The sequence below is a fragment of the Oryzias latipes genome, chromosome 24 (assembly GCF_053564925.1).
Source record: "Oryzias latipes strain Hd-rR chromosome 24, Olatipes_Hd-rR_3.1".
Taxonomy (NCBI): Eukaryota; Metazoa; Chordata; class Actinopteri; order Beloniformes; family Adrianichthyidae; genus Oryzias; species Oryzias latipes.
Genome location: NC_136260.1, coordinates 1,563,481 through 1,581,159, shown reverse-complemented (window position 1 = coordinate 1,581,159; position 17,679 = coordinate 1,563,481). Strand labels below are relative to the sequence as shown.

At 39.1% G+C, this 17,679-nt stretch overlaps 1 protein-coding gene and 2 long non-coding RNA genes across 3 annotated transcripts in view; 2 read left to right on the top strand and 1 right to left on the bottom strand.

Annotated features, from left to right (window-relative positions):
- Positions 1 to 17,679, top strand: part of LOC144990184 (uncharacterized) — a 572,443-nt gene that overhangs the window by 88,574 nt on the left and 466,190 nt on the right. The window lies entirely within an intron of this gene.
- Positions 10,956 to 14,276, bottom strand: fezf1 (FEZ family zinc finger 1). The gene is made up of 4 exons (XM_004086984.5): positions 13,509 to 14,276; positions 12,962 to 13,096; positions 12,614 to 12,746; positions 10,956 to 11,985 (listed from the first exon to the last, which is right to left on the bottom strand). The coding sequence occupies exons 1-4, from the start codon at positions 14,274 to 14,276 to the stop codon at positions 11,750 to 11,752; spliced, it is 1,272 nt and encodes a 423-aa protein (XP_004087032.1). The 3' UTR covers positions 10,956 to 11,749.
- The window catches only part of LOC144990185 (uncharacterized), a 36,545-nt gene continuing 33,246 nt past the window's right edge, over positions 14,381 to 17,679 (top strand). Inside the window, exons 1-2 of the long non-coding RNA XR_013654174.1 lie at positions 14,381 to 14,516; positions 14,601 to 14,729. This is a non-coding gene — a long non-coding RNA (uncharacterized LOC144990185). The remainder of the gene's footprint in view (positions 14,517 to 14,600; positions 14,730 to 17,679) is intronic.

The window sequence follows — 17,679 nt, the reverse complement described above, 5'->3', positions numbered from 1 at the left end:
ATTTATACATCAAAGTGCATGATCAGACTTATCTCCTAAATGTGGGTGTGTTAGTTGATCTTCCATATCCAGTTGTACTCGGACGGGATCTCCCTGTCCTATTTGATCTTCTGAGAGCTAATCGTGAATGAAATGTTGCAGTGACACGAGCTCAGGCTAAGATGTTGGAGGAACCCAATTCAGCTCTCCAGGCGCTGCCATTCTTTCATGCTGACATGGAAAATGCACCCGGGAAATCTCGTAAGTCACGCAGACAGAAGAGGTGTGAAAAACTGTGCCACTCTGCGTTGCATAAAAAATCCACCCCAGACCCTGAACCACCTTTGGGTTTTAAGATTCCTGTGGATTTTGTAGACCTGCAACGTGACGATCCAACATTGGCACCTTTTTTTCAGAGAGCAGTGGAAGGAACACCTGAGACTGGATCAGACCTCTGCGCTGCTGAAACCTTTTTTTTGAACCAGGGCATGCTCTATCGTAAGCAGGGGTCCCAAACTCAGTTAGTTGCACCACAGGCAGTGAAGGATTTGGTGTTGACCTTGGGCCACTCGATCCCATGGGCCGGCCATTTTGGGAAACACAAAACCACTTCTCGAATTAAAAAGCATTTTTTTTGGCCTGGCTTGCACTCTGATGTTGCATTGTTTTGTAAAAGTTGCCCTCAGTGCCAGAAGTCTTCTATCAAAACCCCTCCCAGAGCTCCACTTCAACCTTTACCAATTATAAACACTCCATTTGAGCGGTTGGGGATGGACATTGTCGGCCCTCTTGAAAAAAGCAAAGCAGGCAACCGCTACATGCTTGTTATCACGGATTACGCCACAAAATATCCAGATGTGTTTCCGCTGAAGTCCATAAAGGCGAAATCAGTTGCTTCCTCCCTTGTGCAATTGTTTTCTAGAGTTGGTTTTCCCCTGGAGATCTTGACGGATCGTGGAAGCAACTTCATGTCAAACCTGCTGAAACAAGTCTACAAGTTGCTGGGTATTAAAAGGTTAAGAACAACACCATATCACCCACAGACAGATGGCCTTACGGAAAGGTTCAATCAAACCTTGAAACAAATGCTAAGAAAGTTTGTCGATGAAACAGGCAGTAATTGGGACCAGTGGCTACCATATCTCCTTTTTGCTTATAGGGAGGTACCACAGGCATCAACTGGGTTTTCTCCTTTTGAACTACTTTATGGTCATGAAGTGAGAGGCCCTTTGTCACTGTTAAAGGAGACATGGGGAGGTGAAAATAAGGAACACTCTGTTAACCTGCTTTCGTATGTTCTACAGATGAGGGAACGTTTGGAACGGATGAGAGAGCTAGCCCACTCTCATATGTTAGAAGCTCAGCAGTATCAGAAGGGGTGGTATGACAAATCAGCCCGGCAGAGGTCTTTTAATCCTGGGCAAAGGGTCCTGGTACTGTTGCCAAGCGAAGGCAGCAAATTACTTGCAAAGTGGCAGGGTCCATTTGAGGTTCAGCAGAAGCTGGGACCATCAACATACAGAGTGGCAACCCCTGGGCAACCCCGTTCCAACAGGGTGTTGCATGTCAACCTTCTTAAGGAGTGGGTGTAAAGGCCCACAAAGATTGCTCTGTTAATTAGAGGGGTGCAGGAGGAGGAAGATGGGGAAGAACAGTATCTACCAGTGACCACCTCAGTGGACTTGGATCTCAGCCACCTGCCTCAGGAAAAACAACTTCAGGTGAGAGCACTGACCAATTCAAAAGTGTTTCAAGAAAATCCAGGGAGGACGAATATTGTCTCCCATGACATTGTATTAAAGGAAGGAGCATCAGTGAGACGTTTGAGTTACAGAATCCCAGAGAGGTTGCTGATCCCACTGAAGGAGGAGGTTGACCTAATGTTGTCCCTTGGGATTATTGAACCCTCAAAGAGTGACTGGTGCCACCCAGTGGTCCTGGTTCCAAAAAAGGATGGAAGCATGAGGTTCTGCATTGATTTCAGGTATTTAAATGCAAACTCAAAATTTGATTCCTACCCCACTCCTAGGATTGATGACCTAGTGGAACGGCTGGGAAAAGCAAAATACCTTTCAACTATAGATCTCTGCAAAGGGTATTGGCAGGTCCCCCTTGCTGAACGATGCAGAGAACTAACTGCTTTCCGGACACCTGTGGGTTTGTTCCAGTTCACTGTCATGCCCTTTGGACTCCATGGTGCTCCTGCAACGTTTCAGAGGCTGATGGATAAGGTGCTGTATGACATCTCCAACTTTACAGCAGCCTATTTGGATGACATAATTGTCTATAGTGATACTTGGAGGAACACATGAATCATCTGGAATGTGTTCTAGAGCGTTTGCAGTCTGCTGGCCTGACAGTCAACCCCTCCAAATGTGACTTTGCTAAAGCGGAGACTCAGTATTTGGGGTATGTCATTGGGAATGGGATGATAAAACCTCAGGTAAACAAGGTCTCTGCCATCGAGGCATGCCCATTACCACAGACCAGAAAAGAACTGAGGTCATTTTTGGGTATGGCAGGGTTTTATCAACGTTTTATCCCCCATTTTTCTACCAGGGCAGCCCCTCTTACAGATATGACTGGTGCAAAGTGTCCAAACAACATCAAATGGACAGAAGATGCAGTGACGGCATTTAAAGACCTTCAAAAATCCCTCAGTGAGAGCCCGGTTTTGTATAGTCCAGACTTTGAAAAACCATTTGTCTTGCAAACTGATGCCTCAGAGAGAGGGTTGGGAGCTGTTCTTCTGCAGGGAACATCTGAGGAGCGGCACCCAGTGGCATACGTCAGTCGGAAGTTGTTGCCGAGAGAAGTCCGTTATTCTACGGTAGAGAAAGAGACTCTGGCCATAAAATGGGCTTTGGACTCCCTCAGATATTACTTGCTGGGACGGGAATTTATACTGGAAACGGACCATAAGGCTCTTCAGTGGCTCAACAAGATGAAGGATTCAAACGGAAGGATTACCAGGTGGTACCTCTCAATGCAGCCTTTCTGCTTTACCATCCGCCATGTTCCTGGCAAGATTAACTGCATCGCGGATTACCTGTCCCGCCGTCCTGACCAGAGTCCTGAAGGGGAGGGGAGTGTGATGACTGCAGTCACACAAGATTATTATTAAGGTGAAGTGTACACTTTTCATTTGTAGTTGTGTATTTTTTTGCTATGATTATTTGTGTATATTGATTCTTTGTTTGAGTTTTCATGTGGAGCTGTACCGGCTTGAGGTGGCCAAGAGATGGTGCCAAATGGAGCGGCTTTCAAAAAGGGTTCTACCATTACCTGGACTCCATGGGGGAGGGAATGGGTTTCTCTGTTCTGCTTGTGTTGTGTTTTGTCTTAAACCCCCCCCCCCCCATTGTATCATTAGTGGTTCAATCCACTTACTTAAAAGTCCTCAGGTGTGTGTTAATGGGAGGTCAGTCCTTTGGGTTCTTTCCTAAGTCGCAAGTTTGTTCACCTCTTTTATGGGCCCTTTTAAAACTGTTTGTTCAGTGGGATCCTTGACATTAAAAAGAATTTATTTTTGGACTAAATATCTGTGCTCTTGGCCGTGTTTGTCTGATCCATCACAGACCCCCACTACAATATTACATTTCAACATTTCTGTCAACGAAGATTTGCGTCATAGCCTGCGATACATGTTTCTATCAGCAGGGTTTTTTTTTTTTTTTTTTTACTTTTAGCGGACCGCTAGGCAGGTGGCTGATGGAAATCAAACCACCGTCAGTTCCGTGCATTTCTTGAAGTTGAAAGCGAATATTCTGATCTCCTGCTACACAACACAGTCCGATGGCTGTCCAGGGGTGACGTTTTGCGTCGCTTTGTCGTCTGTTTTGAACACGTGAAAACATTCCTGAAAAGTAAAGACCTGAACTACCCGCAACTGGAAGATACTGAGTGGCTGGAAAAGCTGCACTTTTGGGTGGATATGACTGTGACAAACACCTAAATGAGCTGAATGAAAGTCTGCAGGCGCACAAAAGCTTGAAGCTGTTCTGTCATTCGAGCACAGCTGACTGTCATGGGGCACGTCATCACTCACGTTCCATTTTATTGTTTTTTGTTCGAATCCTCAAAATAAAAATGACATCAAAAATCGGATTTCTTAATTACATTAATTTTATCAAAGCAATGAAACATAATTCATTGATATTGTAATGAAGTTAAACTTGCACAACAGAGCAGTCACGTGACGCGTCGTTCTTTGCAGAATGCACTGCAGGGCAAATAAACATTTCATCGTCAATAATGCTCTATGTATTTTTAGCAACTTAGTTATTTTGATAGTAGGCTAATATAGCTAATATAGATACACATTGCATGTGTTGCCTTCATTATAAGGCTTAAACAGGGCTTTTAATATTTTGCGGCTCCAGACATGTTTGTTTTTTGTTTTTTTCGTGCAATTTGGCTCTTTCAACATTTTGGGTTGCCAACCCCTGCCCTAGACAGTGCTCTGAACCTTTTTTCTTCAATGATTTGTGATCTTCACTGGTGTCCATGGATTACATGAAATCTTTCCACCTTTATCCACCTTTGTCATGGTAGGGAGAACACCTCAATGGAAGGGGGGGGGGGTCATCTAAGATAGCACAAGGGATAGATTAAGGGATGGTACAGTCCTACAACTACCTGGGGGTTGGATAACAAGCGGCACTGGACCACCAATGCAGACCACCTTAACAAGAAGAGCCACTCCAGGCTGTACTTCCTTCATAGGCTGCGCTCATTTAACATGTGCTCCAAACTACTGCACATGTTTCATCAGTCTGTAGAAGCGAGTGCCCTCCTGTATACTGCTGTGATGCTGGTGTGGCACCTGTAAGAAGATCTCCCAGCGGAACAAATTAATCCATACGGCGAGCTCCGTGGTTGGACTCAAACTGGCATCCGTGGAGCACGTGGCAGAGCAGAACACTTCGTTCAAGTTCAGGGATACTGTGAGCAATTCCTCACACCCGCTGCACCAGGCCTTCACCGGGAGGAGGAGCGTGTTCAGCAGCAGACTAGTGTCCCAACGCTGCTCCACAGACAGACCGAGGAAGTCTTCTGTCACTGGTGCTATACGACAGTACAACTCCCTGACAGAGCATCAAAAGTCGATAACCTTATTGAATTTTAATTTTTGAAATTTGTATTGTTCTATTGTATTAGATTTTCATATCTGAATATTTTATTGATTTATGATATATTGTAAATAATATGTTACTATTCTTAACTAATAGATTTTAATATTGATGGTTTTTGTGGCTTTATTCTTTTAATTGTTTATCTGATTGTGTGTGGTGAATGCATGCAGCTTATTCATTTCCTTTAAGATTAATAAAGCTTCTTCCTCTTGTTTTTAAAGTTTAATCCTTTGGATTTAAACTTCAAATTTAAACTTCAAGGGTTGCTTTGCATTCCAGAAATTTGTCTCCAAGCGACTTTCGCACATTTATGAGTAAAAGAACTTTACCAGAGCTATGCACATACATATATATACACAATAGTTTAACACCACCTCACTTAATGTCATGTTTGTCAATTGTGCATCTTGTTGGACTACATCTTGCACTTTTTTCTTTTACTTGAATAATTACTGAAATGCCGCACTCTTTCCTTCAGGTCTGCACATTGGCCCACTTCTTCAGTAAAGTTTGTGTGTGTTACTTATATGTACGCTACTTGGGATAACAAAAAACATGCTAATAATAAAATTAACTATTGATATGCTAAAGTTATTCATTTTTTAATCTTATATATGAATCTTCCGGTTCCGGGGTTAAGGCAGGACGCGTGGTCGCGGCTCTCTGCGGATACTATCTTCAAATTACTTAAGAAGTTGATTTTCTCCAAAAAGAGAGCTGACCATGCCCCCGAAGAAACCCCAGGAATATGAAGAGCTCAAAAAATCTCTTGACATTATTCAAGAAACGCTGAAAAGTTTTATGGATCAAGTGTCGGCTAAACTAACGCCGCTCTGGGAGATGATGGAAGAGTTCCGAAGATTTCGGGCTCAAAACGAGCAGGGAGAAAACCGGGTCGAGATTCTGGAGAAAAGACTGGACGATGTGGAACAGCAAGTAAGGATGAATAATGTCATTCTCACTGGAGTACCAATCAAGCCTCGAGCGAAGCTGAATTCAGCTGGAGCTAGCGCTGCTAATGCTAGCGCTAGCGTAGCTAGCAGTGCTAATACGGAGATCGATGCGTCGCTGGAACAGCAAATACATTCATTTCTCACATCTAAAGGGATTTCCCTGGATCTCAATACCATCGAGACCTGCCACCTGCTCCCCAGGAGAAAGGAGACGGATAAACCAGCGATCCTCATCAGGTTTGTGAATCACAAACACAAGCTAGCTCTGATGAATCAACGCAAAAACCTGAAAGGTTCGGCTGCTTATCTGAACGACCATCTGACCAGGAGGAATGCTGAAATCTCAAAACATGCACGACTTCTCAGGAAGCGTAAGCAGATTGAGAACACTTGGGTTAAAGGCTGCAGGATTTACGTCAAACCACTCGGTCCAGAGGACCGCACCAAGGTTATGGTTGTGAACACCATGAAGGACTTTGAGAAGTGTTTGATCACGGTCGTCTGAATCAACGTGGAGTAATAAATCAAAGAGCCAAATAATTTCAAGAAATATGACACCTGGAATCTTCACTTTCTCCATAAGTCTGACGTCACCTGAATAACAGCAGAGAGTTCTGACCTGCAGACAATTTGACCTCAACTTTCACCGCAGCTGATATCAGCTGAAGAAGGATATGGACCTGAATCTAATGTCTGCAGACATAATATCGAAGAGAACTATTAACTGTTTTGAACCCAGAAGATCAGCTGTTATCAGTAAAAGAAGAAATACCAACCTTGGACAATCGACAGATTGTGGACCCTTTTAATTTTTTTCCTTACAGCATTACCTTATTATAAAAAAAGAAAAAAAAAAAAAAAAGAAAAAAAAATTAAAAAAGTAAAACAAATGATTAATCACTTATTGAAAATTGTTAAATTGATTGACTTTTGATGATATTACTTCACTAGCTCCTAAAATTGATAAAATGATTCAAAAATCTTTCCTAATGTAGCATAATTTTGCACATGTTTTTAACTTTTGATACTTGATGTAATTTTGCTATGATAACTCCTGAAACAGTGTTGTCTATTTTACTGGTATAGTATTATGTTTTAAAGCATATGAATGACTTTTAAAAGTAACATAATTTGCATATATTTCAGATGCTGCATTTGCCATGTTGATTTCTAAAGTTATTTTTGACGTAGTACTTAAGTAATTTCATCTTTGGCACGTGCCTTATTGATACCTTATGATTCTTAATTCTGTCTGATAAAACCTAGGAACCGGATATTGATAAATCATGTAATAAAATGGTTATAGTATAACGGGGTGGAATTATATAAGTTCGCTTCTTTCCACTCCCTTTCAAGCAATTTTTATTAATTATGTCTAATTATCCTAAGTTTGATTAGTTACTGTATGAATGTATAACTGATGATTATATTGCTTTTGTGTGTATTCTATTTGATTGCTTGAAATAAACCATTTCAAATCAAATCAAAAATATTAAGAATTCATTTGTAATTCAGTGTAAAAGACGTATCTATGTCTAAAGTCACAGGTTTAAGATTCAAGTCTCTTATCCCGTGTAGCACCACTTTACGTTCAAGGAAACCTTTGTCACAACAATGATGAAGTCATAATGTGCATTTACTATATTTACAGTCACACTTATTTACTCAATAGGAAAAAAAAAGAACCACACATTGAAAAACACAGTGGTATTTTGTGCTTGTTTTAATGATTGGACCCTAACAGCAATTCATTACAATTAAAAAGACAATAAAAAAACAAACATTTGTCATAAGTTCTAAAAACAAAAGACTTATTCAAGTTTTGATTTTCTTAATTCAAGTTTATTTTATCTCTATATGTGTAGTCTTTCTTTAAGTGTTCAAATAACAGTCTATGCTGCCATTTTTGCTACACTGTTTTTACTGTCAGTAAAAACTCCTCAACTTTGTTAAGCATCCCATTTTCATTTGGAAAAAAATAAAAAAACAACTCAGACATACTTTCAAAAGTACGTATTATACTCATATGTACGTTTTTCTCTATGGAAATATAAAGGTTTTACTAAAACTTGAGTTTTTACATTTTGTTACCATTTTAATTGATCACAATAACACACAAAAAACTTCACTTATTATTTCATACCAGTCAGAGCTTCAATCTCATATGTCTTACATTCCACCGTCATGTGTAAATATATGAAAATATATTATAAATAAAGCAATGATTTAAGCTTTTTTTTCTTTTTCTTTATTTTTTAAATAATTGCTTGTTATTGTGTCAGTAGCCAAGACTAGTAAGTTCAAATGTCTGAGCAGCCCTGACCAGAGGTCAAGATTTAATAAGAAATGTTCTGATGAATTTTTAATTGAAAACTATACTTTAATTGTAGGGGGGGCATATCTTCTTTCTCTTTCGGCATATGTGAAAACGTAAAGGCCTATACAATGCAAAATTCATTTTTTTAGCTTTTAAGTGTATTATAATGTTCATTCCTCATGGAAAGAAACCCCAAAGTGGTATTTTGATCCATTCATGCATTTCTCTGTCGTAGATAAGTGAGAAACAGCCCCTTCCTGGAAGAGTCTTCGCTGCCAGCTCCGCCCCAGACTAACACACACACCCACTTTCTCCGTGGAGCTAGCTGTGATCAGCTAAATGCTTTCAGTTTTATGCACAATATGCACATTCTTCTTTGTAAAAGTTAGAAGGTTGTTTGTTTCTGACAACTGGGTTGGAAAAGAAAATAACTATTATTTCCTTAAAAATTCATTCTTAGGTGAGCCAAAGGTAATTCATTATCATTTACATTGATATTATTTACTATAAAAGGCTTAAGAATAGCATGGTATTAACCCTTTAAGTTATGCATTTTTGTCTCCAGATGGCTGAAGCACTGCAGAAGGTTTTCTTAAAGTGTAAAAGTACAACTTCAGAAATGACTTGATTAAATCTGTCTTTAATTTGGGACTATTAAAAGTAACGTGGATACTATTTAGTAATATATCCTGAGGCTTGTAGAAGAAAATTTACAGTTTCCATCAGTCTGAAGACTGAAATTTATGTTTCTTTTTCCTTCAGCATTATATAAAGCGGCAGATCATAATATCAGAGAAACTGTTTTTTATTTATACTTTGCCAGAATTAATCTCAAAATGAAAGTTTAACTTGCTGCATTTTGCGTTTCTGTGCTTCATATTACTAGACCAGGTTTACACACGCCAATACAAACATGTTTTTGTTTCTAATAATTCAAAACCATTTTAAGGATGAAAGAAATGGAATATGGTAATTTTGTCAAGAATGTACCCACATATAGACATATTTGAAAAATGAAAAACATGTGTAAGTCACTGAGTAGAACTGAGTAGATCAGGACGTTAACAAGCCTTCACTTATATGCTAATGAAGTATTTTCTTATTTGTTTTAAATCTGTAAAAACAGGGATGTGCGGTGAGGTTCACAGCTGGTGAACCACTAATGTCATCAGTCAGATTTACAAACATATCCCCACATTGTTGCAACGGTTTCAGTTTCTTTGTGTTTGGTTCCTTTATTTCCTGTATAGGTTTCAGTTACTTCCTGTTCTATTTTGTAGTATTTCCTGTCTTGTTGTAGTTTTACCCTTCCCCATCAGTCCTGAGTGTTTCCACCTGTGTCTTGTTGCCTTGTATGTATTTAAGTCTTGTCCTTCTCTTCCTCCTGTGCTGGTCCATATTATGTCATACCCCGTGTTCCTGTGTGGTTCGTGTTGCAGTGGTTTTGTTTTGCAGGTTTTGGTTTATTTATTAAAGCTCCTTCTTCTCTGAAATGTCCTGCCTCCTCCTCTCTGCACCTGGGTACTTCCTCATCCTCCCCCCTGTAACAATTGTAGCTTATTCACCATTTGATTGGTGTGTTGTTTAAAATTTCTTTTTAACATTTTTCTTCCGTTTACAAACTGTAGCATGGGAAAAAAAATCCCCCAAATTTTTATCATTGACTTACTTTTACTTATAAATGAAGTCCATATGCCTCTCCTTCTGAAGACACACACATCGACAACCCGTTTTTGTAAGTGTTCCTTTTCTTCAGCTTTAAAAGTCTCTGTCTCAGTGGAGATCACTGCCAGAGACGTGTCTCCACAAATTCCTGGGTTTAGACACGTAATCCTCCATTTAGAAAATGATGCTAAACAATAACTGTACGTCTGCACTTGACTTGCTACCACTAATTCTATCAGTCTTTACTTGCAGTGTCACACTAGCGCCCTCTGCCTTGAGGCACAAGTACTACATACAGTGTATTTCTAATGCGCATTTTTAGCAGATCAAAAAACTACATGGGTCACAGACTGGCACCAATGTATTCAGATAGTTGGCTAGAAATATAGCAAAAGTAGTAATTAAAAATAAAGCGTCTTTTATGATGATGGAAAGACCAAAACAAGAAAGCGCATGCATGTGCTGCAGCTCAGTCAGTTTGCATGCTGCGTAGGCACGATGGCTGGTGCCTCACCTGCTGCTTTCTTGTGTATTTCAACAGGAAAACCGTGAATTTGCTACATTTTTTTTTTTACCAAAGAAGCATTGAAACCCCACACAGAAAAAAAGTAATCAAAGAATAGACATGTCTAAAAGGTATTTTAGATTTTTATTTGTAATTTTAAAAAGTATATTCATTTTATTTAATTTATGTATTATTAAGCTGTATTTTGCAGGTAAGGCACAGCCTCACCTGCCTCTCTGGACTGCTGCACTGGTAAAAATATAAATGTGTACACAATTTCTTGCAGTTATCATTTTCTTGGCCTTAAGAGACTTGTTAACAAAAAATCAATGCACTCTCATGATGTCACAACTGCTGATAGTGTATTACTCAAATATTCTTAAAAGAAGGTAAACTAAGTATTCTGAATATGGTATTTTTTATTCATAATATTCTGAATACATGTCAACGTAGTCACTGAAATATAGTTGTTAAAGAACATTTATGACTGAATTAAAAATGCTACAATAACAAAAAAAAACCATCCATCCATTTTATTAAGCCCCTATATCTCTGTGGGGGTCATGGGGATGCCAGAGCCTGTCCTGGCTAAACTGTTGGGTGAAGGCAAAGTACTGCCTGGACAGACTGCCAGTCTGTCACAGGGCAAACACACTTCACCACACACGTACTTGTACATCCCAAGGGACACTTTAGAGTTACCAATTAACTTATGAAGACTGTATTTAGACTGTGGGAAGAAACAAGAGTACCTGGAGAAAACCCACACATGTATGGTAAGAGCATGCTAACTCCACACAGCAAGGTCCCAGCTGGGATTTGAACCAGGCAAAAGCACTAAGCTCAGCCCAGCAAGCAAAAAAAGAAAAGAAAAGCAATAATTAAAAAACGTGTAAAATTGTTAAACTTATGAATTCTGTAAAATGACTTAAGTGGTTGGTTTAATATGTTTGCTGTATTTTAGAAAAACAAACATAAGGAGACATGTTTCAAAATCATAGCATTGGGGTTTATGGTTTAAATACTTTACAATACCCATCTTCATTAATCAGTTGTGTGTTAAAAAAATGCACAAAATGAAATATGATTTTTATTAACCCTTTTTTCTGACACCTGAAGATGTAGAAGGGTTTACGTTCACACATTTCTGACAGGCAACAGGGGATAAGTGAGACAGGGTGATTGTTCAGGTCTCTCAAGACTCCAGGGGTGACTGGCCACCAGCTGGGTCATGCAGCTTCCTGACATGTTTCTTCAGATCAAAGTTCCTGCAGAAACCTTTACCACAAGTGGGACAGGTAAAGGGCTTCTTGTCATTGTGCGTGTGCATGTGGAAGGTGAGGTTGTAGACCTGATGAAATGCCTTGCTGCAGATGGAACATTTAAATTGTTTTTCCCCACTGTGGGTCAACTTGTGATTCTTGTAGTTCCCTGCAAAGTATAAGTTACATTTAAAATGAAATACTTTACATAAAAAGGCAAACTGAAATTTTCACAAGATTTTATAAGTATGTATTTCTATCATAACATTTTTCAGGTAAGACAAAATTATTTTCCTATAATCTTGTCAAAGAACAGCATAGCTTTAAAACATTTTTATAAATAAAAACAGAACTTTTTATAAAACCTTTCAGTAGGCTATCACATTTATTTAAAAGCACTCTTTGATTTATGACAGTTTTATAACTTCAGCCAATGTTGTCTGCACATGGCTTTTTAAAAAAAAAACAACCTAAAAGATAAAATAGATTTATATCAGTCACGTATTTTTTGTATTAAACCCAGCCATTACCAGCTACACTTTGTTTGAAACTGTATTACTGTATGCAGTTTGTCAATACTCTGCTGCAGTGTTTTTAAATTAGTTACTGAGATAATATTTTACCAATTCATTTTTTTTGTTGGTTTTTACCAGAAAAATAGAAATTTCACTAAAGTTCCTCCAAATAACAATCTAAGTAGCTTGGAAGACATTACTGTTCCTACAGGACAATAAATACAGAAAACATTTAGATCGAAATAAATATTTTATCTAACATTGGTTAAAATGTGGTCTTACCTTTTTGATGGAATCCTTTCCCACAAAACTCACACACAAAAGGTTTGTAGCCTGCGTGGATGCGTGTGTGCGTGTTTAAGGTGGAACTCCGGTTGAAGGCTTTTCCACACTGGTTACATTTGTGAGGCTTTTCCTGCAATATGTTTTCGGAAGAAAATCTGTTATGAAATGCATTGGATATTTAGAAAATTAAATTATATTTCTGACTGAAACCTAAAGCTGCAACATCACACAATAACGATTCTCCAGGCGCACGTGATCTCGTTTAAACTAAAATGGAAAGCCGGCTACGAATCCCACACTGTTCTTTCTAAACAGAGACGCTTGGAAATGTTTCCGTTGTGTCACCTGAGTGTGGATGATCTTGTGCCGGCAGAGCGTGCTTGCCTGGCGGAAACCTTTCCCGCAGACCTTACACACGAAAGGCCGGGCGCCCGTGTGCACGGGCATGTGGCGCGTCAGATTGTAATGCGCATTAAACACCTGCAAAAAGAAACCAGCAAATAAATACTACTACTCCCTTTTCAGAAAAGTAATATTATTATTATTGACTGTTTAAAAAAAAGAAAACAGCGAAATTAATTTCTCGAGTATCCATTACAACATAAAGGAGAAAATACAACTGATAATTTTAATTGTTGAAGTCTACCGACTCGGATCTTTTTTTAAACATAAGAATCGAATGCAAAATGAAATGGACCTATTTTTTTTAATTTTTTTTTATTTGATTTGATTTAGAAACAGTCAGAAGATGCTCGTTCAGCTACGAGTTTCTTTTTTCCTTTTTTTTTAATAGTTTTCGTTTATATTAGGCTGTTGCTCATAAATCATTTTATTTTAGGTCTGGGTAGTTGAGTGATGATCATTTGACGTTGGTCAGAAGTGAGACGCTCACCTTCCCGCAGACCTCACAGGTGAAAACTTTGGGCTTGCTGTTGTGGCAGGAGGCGCCGAGCCGGACGGCTGCCGCGGAGCCTTTCAGCATCTGATCCCGGTCCTTCATGTAATTCTGGACGTGGCTCTGCTGAGACGCTGAGATTGAGAAGCGCTCACTCGGAGGCTGCAGGCTGGCTTTGCTTTTCTCCACCATCAGAGCTTTGTGACGGGCGGTCAGCAGATACGACGCCATTGGGTGCAGGTTGACCAGACCGGTGGTTTGGGTGCAGGCGCCGCCGTCTCCGCTGCAGTTCAGGTAGCACACGGTCCCCATAGCGGACAAGGACGACTGGTTGACGACCCGGGGTCTGAAGAGTTTGTACTGGCCGATAGTTTGGCTGACAGAAGCGTCCTCTTGTGGGTTCGTACAGTTCAGTCCAAAGCCGAAAATCTCCGCTGAGGCCGGCAGAGAGCAGGTGTCAAAGTGACTTCCTTCCAGACCGGGTATGCTGAACCGGTGCGCCGTTTCGTATCCAAGCGGCACCAGTGGAATCATACAATGGAGCGAAGACGGGCACGCATCGGGGTTTCCCGCGGGAGCGGGCTGGTACCAGGTGGGAAGCGGAATCGACCTGGGTTCGGGTGTCCTGGCCATAATCCGGTCGATGGAAAAAGAGAGAGGCTTGCTGCTCCCGCTAAAGGCGAGGATGTCTGAGCCCGCGGGCCGGCTCCCAGAAGCCAGGGGGGAACCGAGGACCCCCGCTGGGCGACAGAAAGAACCGTCCATCACCTCCGCATCAACAGCTTTTAGAGAACTGCAGCAGCACAGACAGAGGCTCGGGGTCGGTGCTGTTCCTTACAGGTCCACAAAAAAGGGCATGTGTGGCGAAGACCCCCACCCTCCTCCAAATCTCTGCTCCGTTCCTTTCCCTATTGACGGCTCTCAGGGTGGCCTTCACTCGTTCGATAATTGCGTGTGGAGAGCCGAGACCTTGCTGATCGTTACCGTCCGGGAAGAAGCTAGAAGGTAAATAATTTGCTCAATTCTTCTCAGCTGATTGTCGACGCTTGTTGCGGCTGAATGAAGGAGAAGATGTTCTTTACTTGTCAGACTCCTGCTCAACTGGGAAGAAGTTGCTAAATCCCAGGTTCCTTTGTGGCTTTGCGTGACATCACGTTTCATCCCAGTAGCCTGCTTCAGACGCACAGCGGCCTCATCAGGAGCTGGCAAGAGTCGGAGGTCAGATTTGAACATGTTTGCAATAAAAGTAAACCTTTAACGAATGGATCAGATGACGACGGAGTGAAACCATAAAAATGGATCATGTTATAAAACAAAAATGTCATTTCAAATCAGCATTTTGTACGTGGACGTGTTTGTTCAAAAAGATCTATGAAAACATTTATATTTGAACACATCCACTCCGGGACTCAGTCCAGCTTCGTTCACGGGCCTCTACATTGGCCCATATTAATTGATTTAACATTTATGTTATGAAATATGAAATTATTTGCATACACGGTTATTTCACACTTAAAAATGTCCATTCACAGCAACTAAATAAATTCAAGGTTCAAGCACATTCCTGCTGCGGAACAAAAGCCCACCCCCGCACAGGAGCGCACACAGATTACGCATAGATTCATGAAATGTCTTTTCCGTTAAATGACGGGAGCAGAGAACAGGACCGACGCTCTCCAGACTTTCAACACAATTATTTAGATGACAATACAACACATTGAATTCAACTTTTAAAATGCATTTTATATTATTGGCTAAGGCTTCTAAGTGTGAAATCTATACATATATTTATTTAACGGCAGTGCTCCGCCGATCGATGTCCTTTCAAACCTTCGGCTTAGTTTGAGATGAAAACAAATAAAATGATCATACAATTCTGAAATTAGAATATGCCTACATTTGAATAGTTTAGCCTAACGTTTTAGGATGGATCTATTAAAAAAAATATTATGGGGGAATTGAAAAGCCAATATCTTGTTTTGTAAGAAAACCGACACAAGCCTAGTTTGTACGAAACGAATCAACGGATCCAGTTTCGCTAAACTGTCCAACATTTTTATGGACAGACTCAAAAGCCGAGAAAGTAAAGGATTTTTTCCAAGCAGCGTTGTTGTTGTTGTTTTAGACCACCGTTAACACAAAGTGTAACATTTCTAACGAAAAAAAACATTTAGGTTTACATTTATTAATTTCCTTTTCATAAAAAAACTCCTTCTATATAATATTAGCTAATATAGACCTAATTTATTTTAGGCTGCTTAAAAAATGCTTTGTTCGGCTGTAATATTCAATCACGTGCTCCTGCCAAATTTTGATCAAAGCGGATGTTTTTTAAGGACAGTTTGTTAAATATTACGTTTTTAAAAAAAATTTTTGTAACTTCATTCAGAGATTGCACCAAAAAGTACGAACGCTTCAAAGTATTTAAAAGGAAAATAAGAAATCAAGCCATGATGGTATTATTATTATTATTATTATATTGCTGTTACAGAGTCATTTTTTTATTTAATGAAAAAAGTGACTGTTTAGGGTGTCTGTTAGCCCTAAACCAAATTCGTAAAATCATGTGTCAATAAAAGGCAGAAAACATTTAAATGTGCAAAATTGCTTCACAGTATGCAGATAAATTAGGTAAATTTTAGGGCCTGTAAAAATTACAGGCACAACCTTTTTTTGAGCTATACCAAATATATATTTGCTGTGTGTTCCTCAGGTCCAAGCTGTCTGGTTCATTCAAATCGGCATCATTTCTTTTATTCAAAGTGAGTTCTTTTTTCCATTTTGGTGATATAGTCTAAGAATTGGAACTAAAGTGAATATAAATGTAGAATATTGCTTTTTGTGTAAATGCAGCAAAATTGGATTATTTGTGTAAATACCCCTTTAAAATCTTTCATATACATAAATTACACCTAAATTCAAAATAGAAAAACATCCAAAATACAAACGCCCCTGTCACTTGGTGTTTGTTTCGTTAAATCTGCTCATGTAACAAAAGAAGGGATAACAATTTCAATTCACAACCTCTGTGACCAATTTAAAAGAGCATTCAAGATTTTTCTTTTAACATTTGAATAAATGTTAATTATTCTCAAAATCTGCTGTAGTCAGATCTGAAAATAAGAGTTCTTGCTCTCTTGCTCTGATATATCTGTTTAGATATGAAACAGATATAGGTGGATTAACTGCAGAGGTCCAAGGCAAAAATCTACTACATTAAATTACTACAGTATGACTAGGATTAGAAAATTACAGCTGATTATGCTCGAATAGTAACTGGAATGAAAATCATTGACTATATAAAATATTTCAATGTTTTAAAAAAGTCTAAAAAAATAATGCAGTCACATTGTCTAACAATCAAAATTGTTGTTGTTTTCACACAGAGAATGTGAACAAAACGATTGATAGAGGTTAGCTGATAAAGTGTCATTTGGTTCTATTAATGAGGAATGATTGAACTTCCTATCCCACCATGATCAAAATGTGTTCGATGTAAACACATCTACATATTTTTTGCCCAAATCAAATTAATATTCATTAAAACATGCTATGAAAGCTTTTTGGCACTTTACAACTATTGTTGTTTTTTTCACATCACAATTTTTGAGAGAAAACTGAAAGTTGGTGTCAGCTTGTTAAATCTCAAAAATATGTACTAACATAAGTGACAGTCCTGTACTAATGTACGTGCAGAAAACCTGGGTTCACTTCCCAGGGTGTGCATTTAGGGAAATTACGTGCCAATAGTCACTTTCTAATAAAAATAAATGATTAAGGAACATGAATTCTGGGGGAAATGTGGAAAATTTTACTTATGGATTTAGGGATGCAGTGGTCAAAGACATGAAGGGAAAAGCCAAAAGGAAGAGAAGATAGCGGAAATTGACTGCTAATGAATTACATTGAAATACACATTTTAGGTTCTTTCATTTGGATCCATTTATAAAAAACAAGCAAACTATCATTTAAGTGTCCTAACTTGTAATTTTCTTTGCATTAAGTATAATATTGCTAAGCATAAATCACATAGATATTTTTTTTTCTGTTTTAGCTTGCTTTATGTATTTTGACAATTACTGTCTCCAAAACATAAAACAGAGTTAGTCATCTAAGGTTTTATTGGTTAATACCAGTAACCAAACCCCCCATTTTCAAAGGACTGGAT

Coding starts and splice junctions, on each gene's coding strand:
- fezf1 (XM_004086984.5), bottom strand. CDS start 14,276: ATGGACGGTTCTTTCTGTCGCCCAGCGGGGGTCCTCGGTTCCCCCCTG. Junction 12,747..12,961: donor ACAAGATCATCCACACTCAG/GTGACACAACGG, acceptor AACATATTGCAG/GAAAAGCCTCACAAATGTAA. Junction 11,986..12,613: donor GAAAGGATTCCATCAAAAAG/GTAAGACCACAT, acceptor TATACTTTGCAG/GGAACTACAAGAATCACAAG.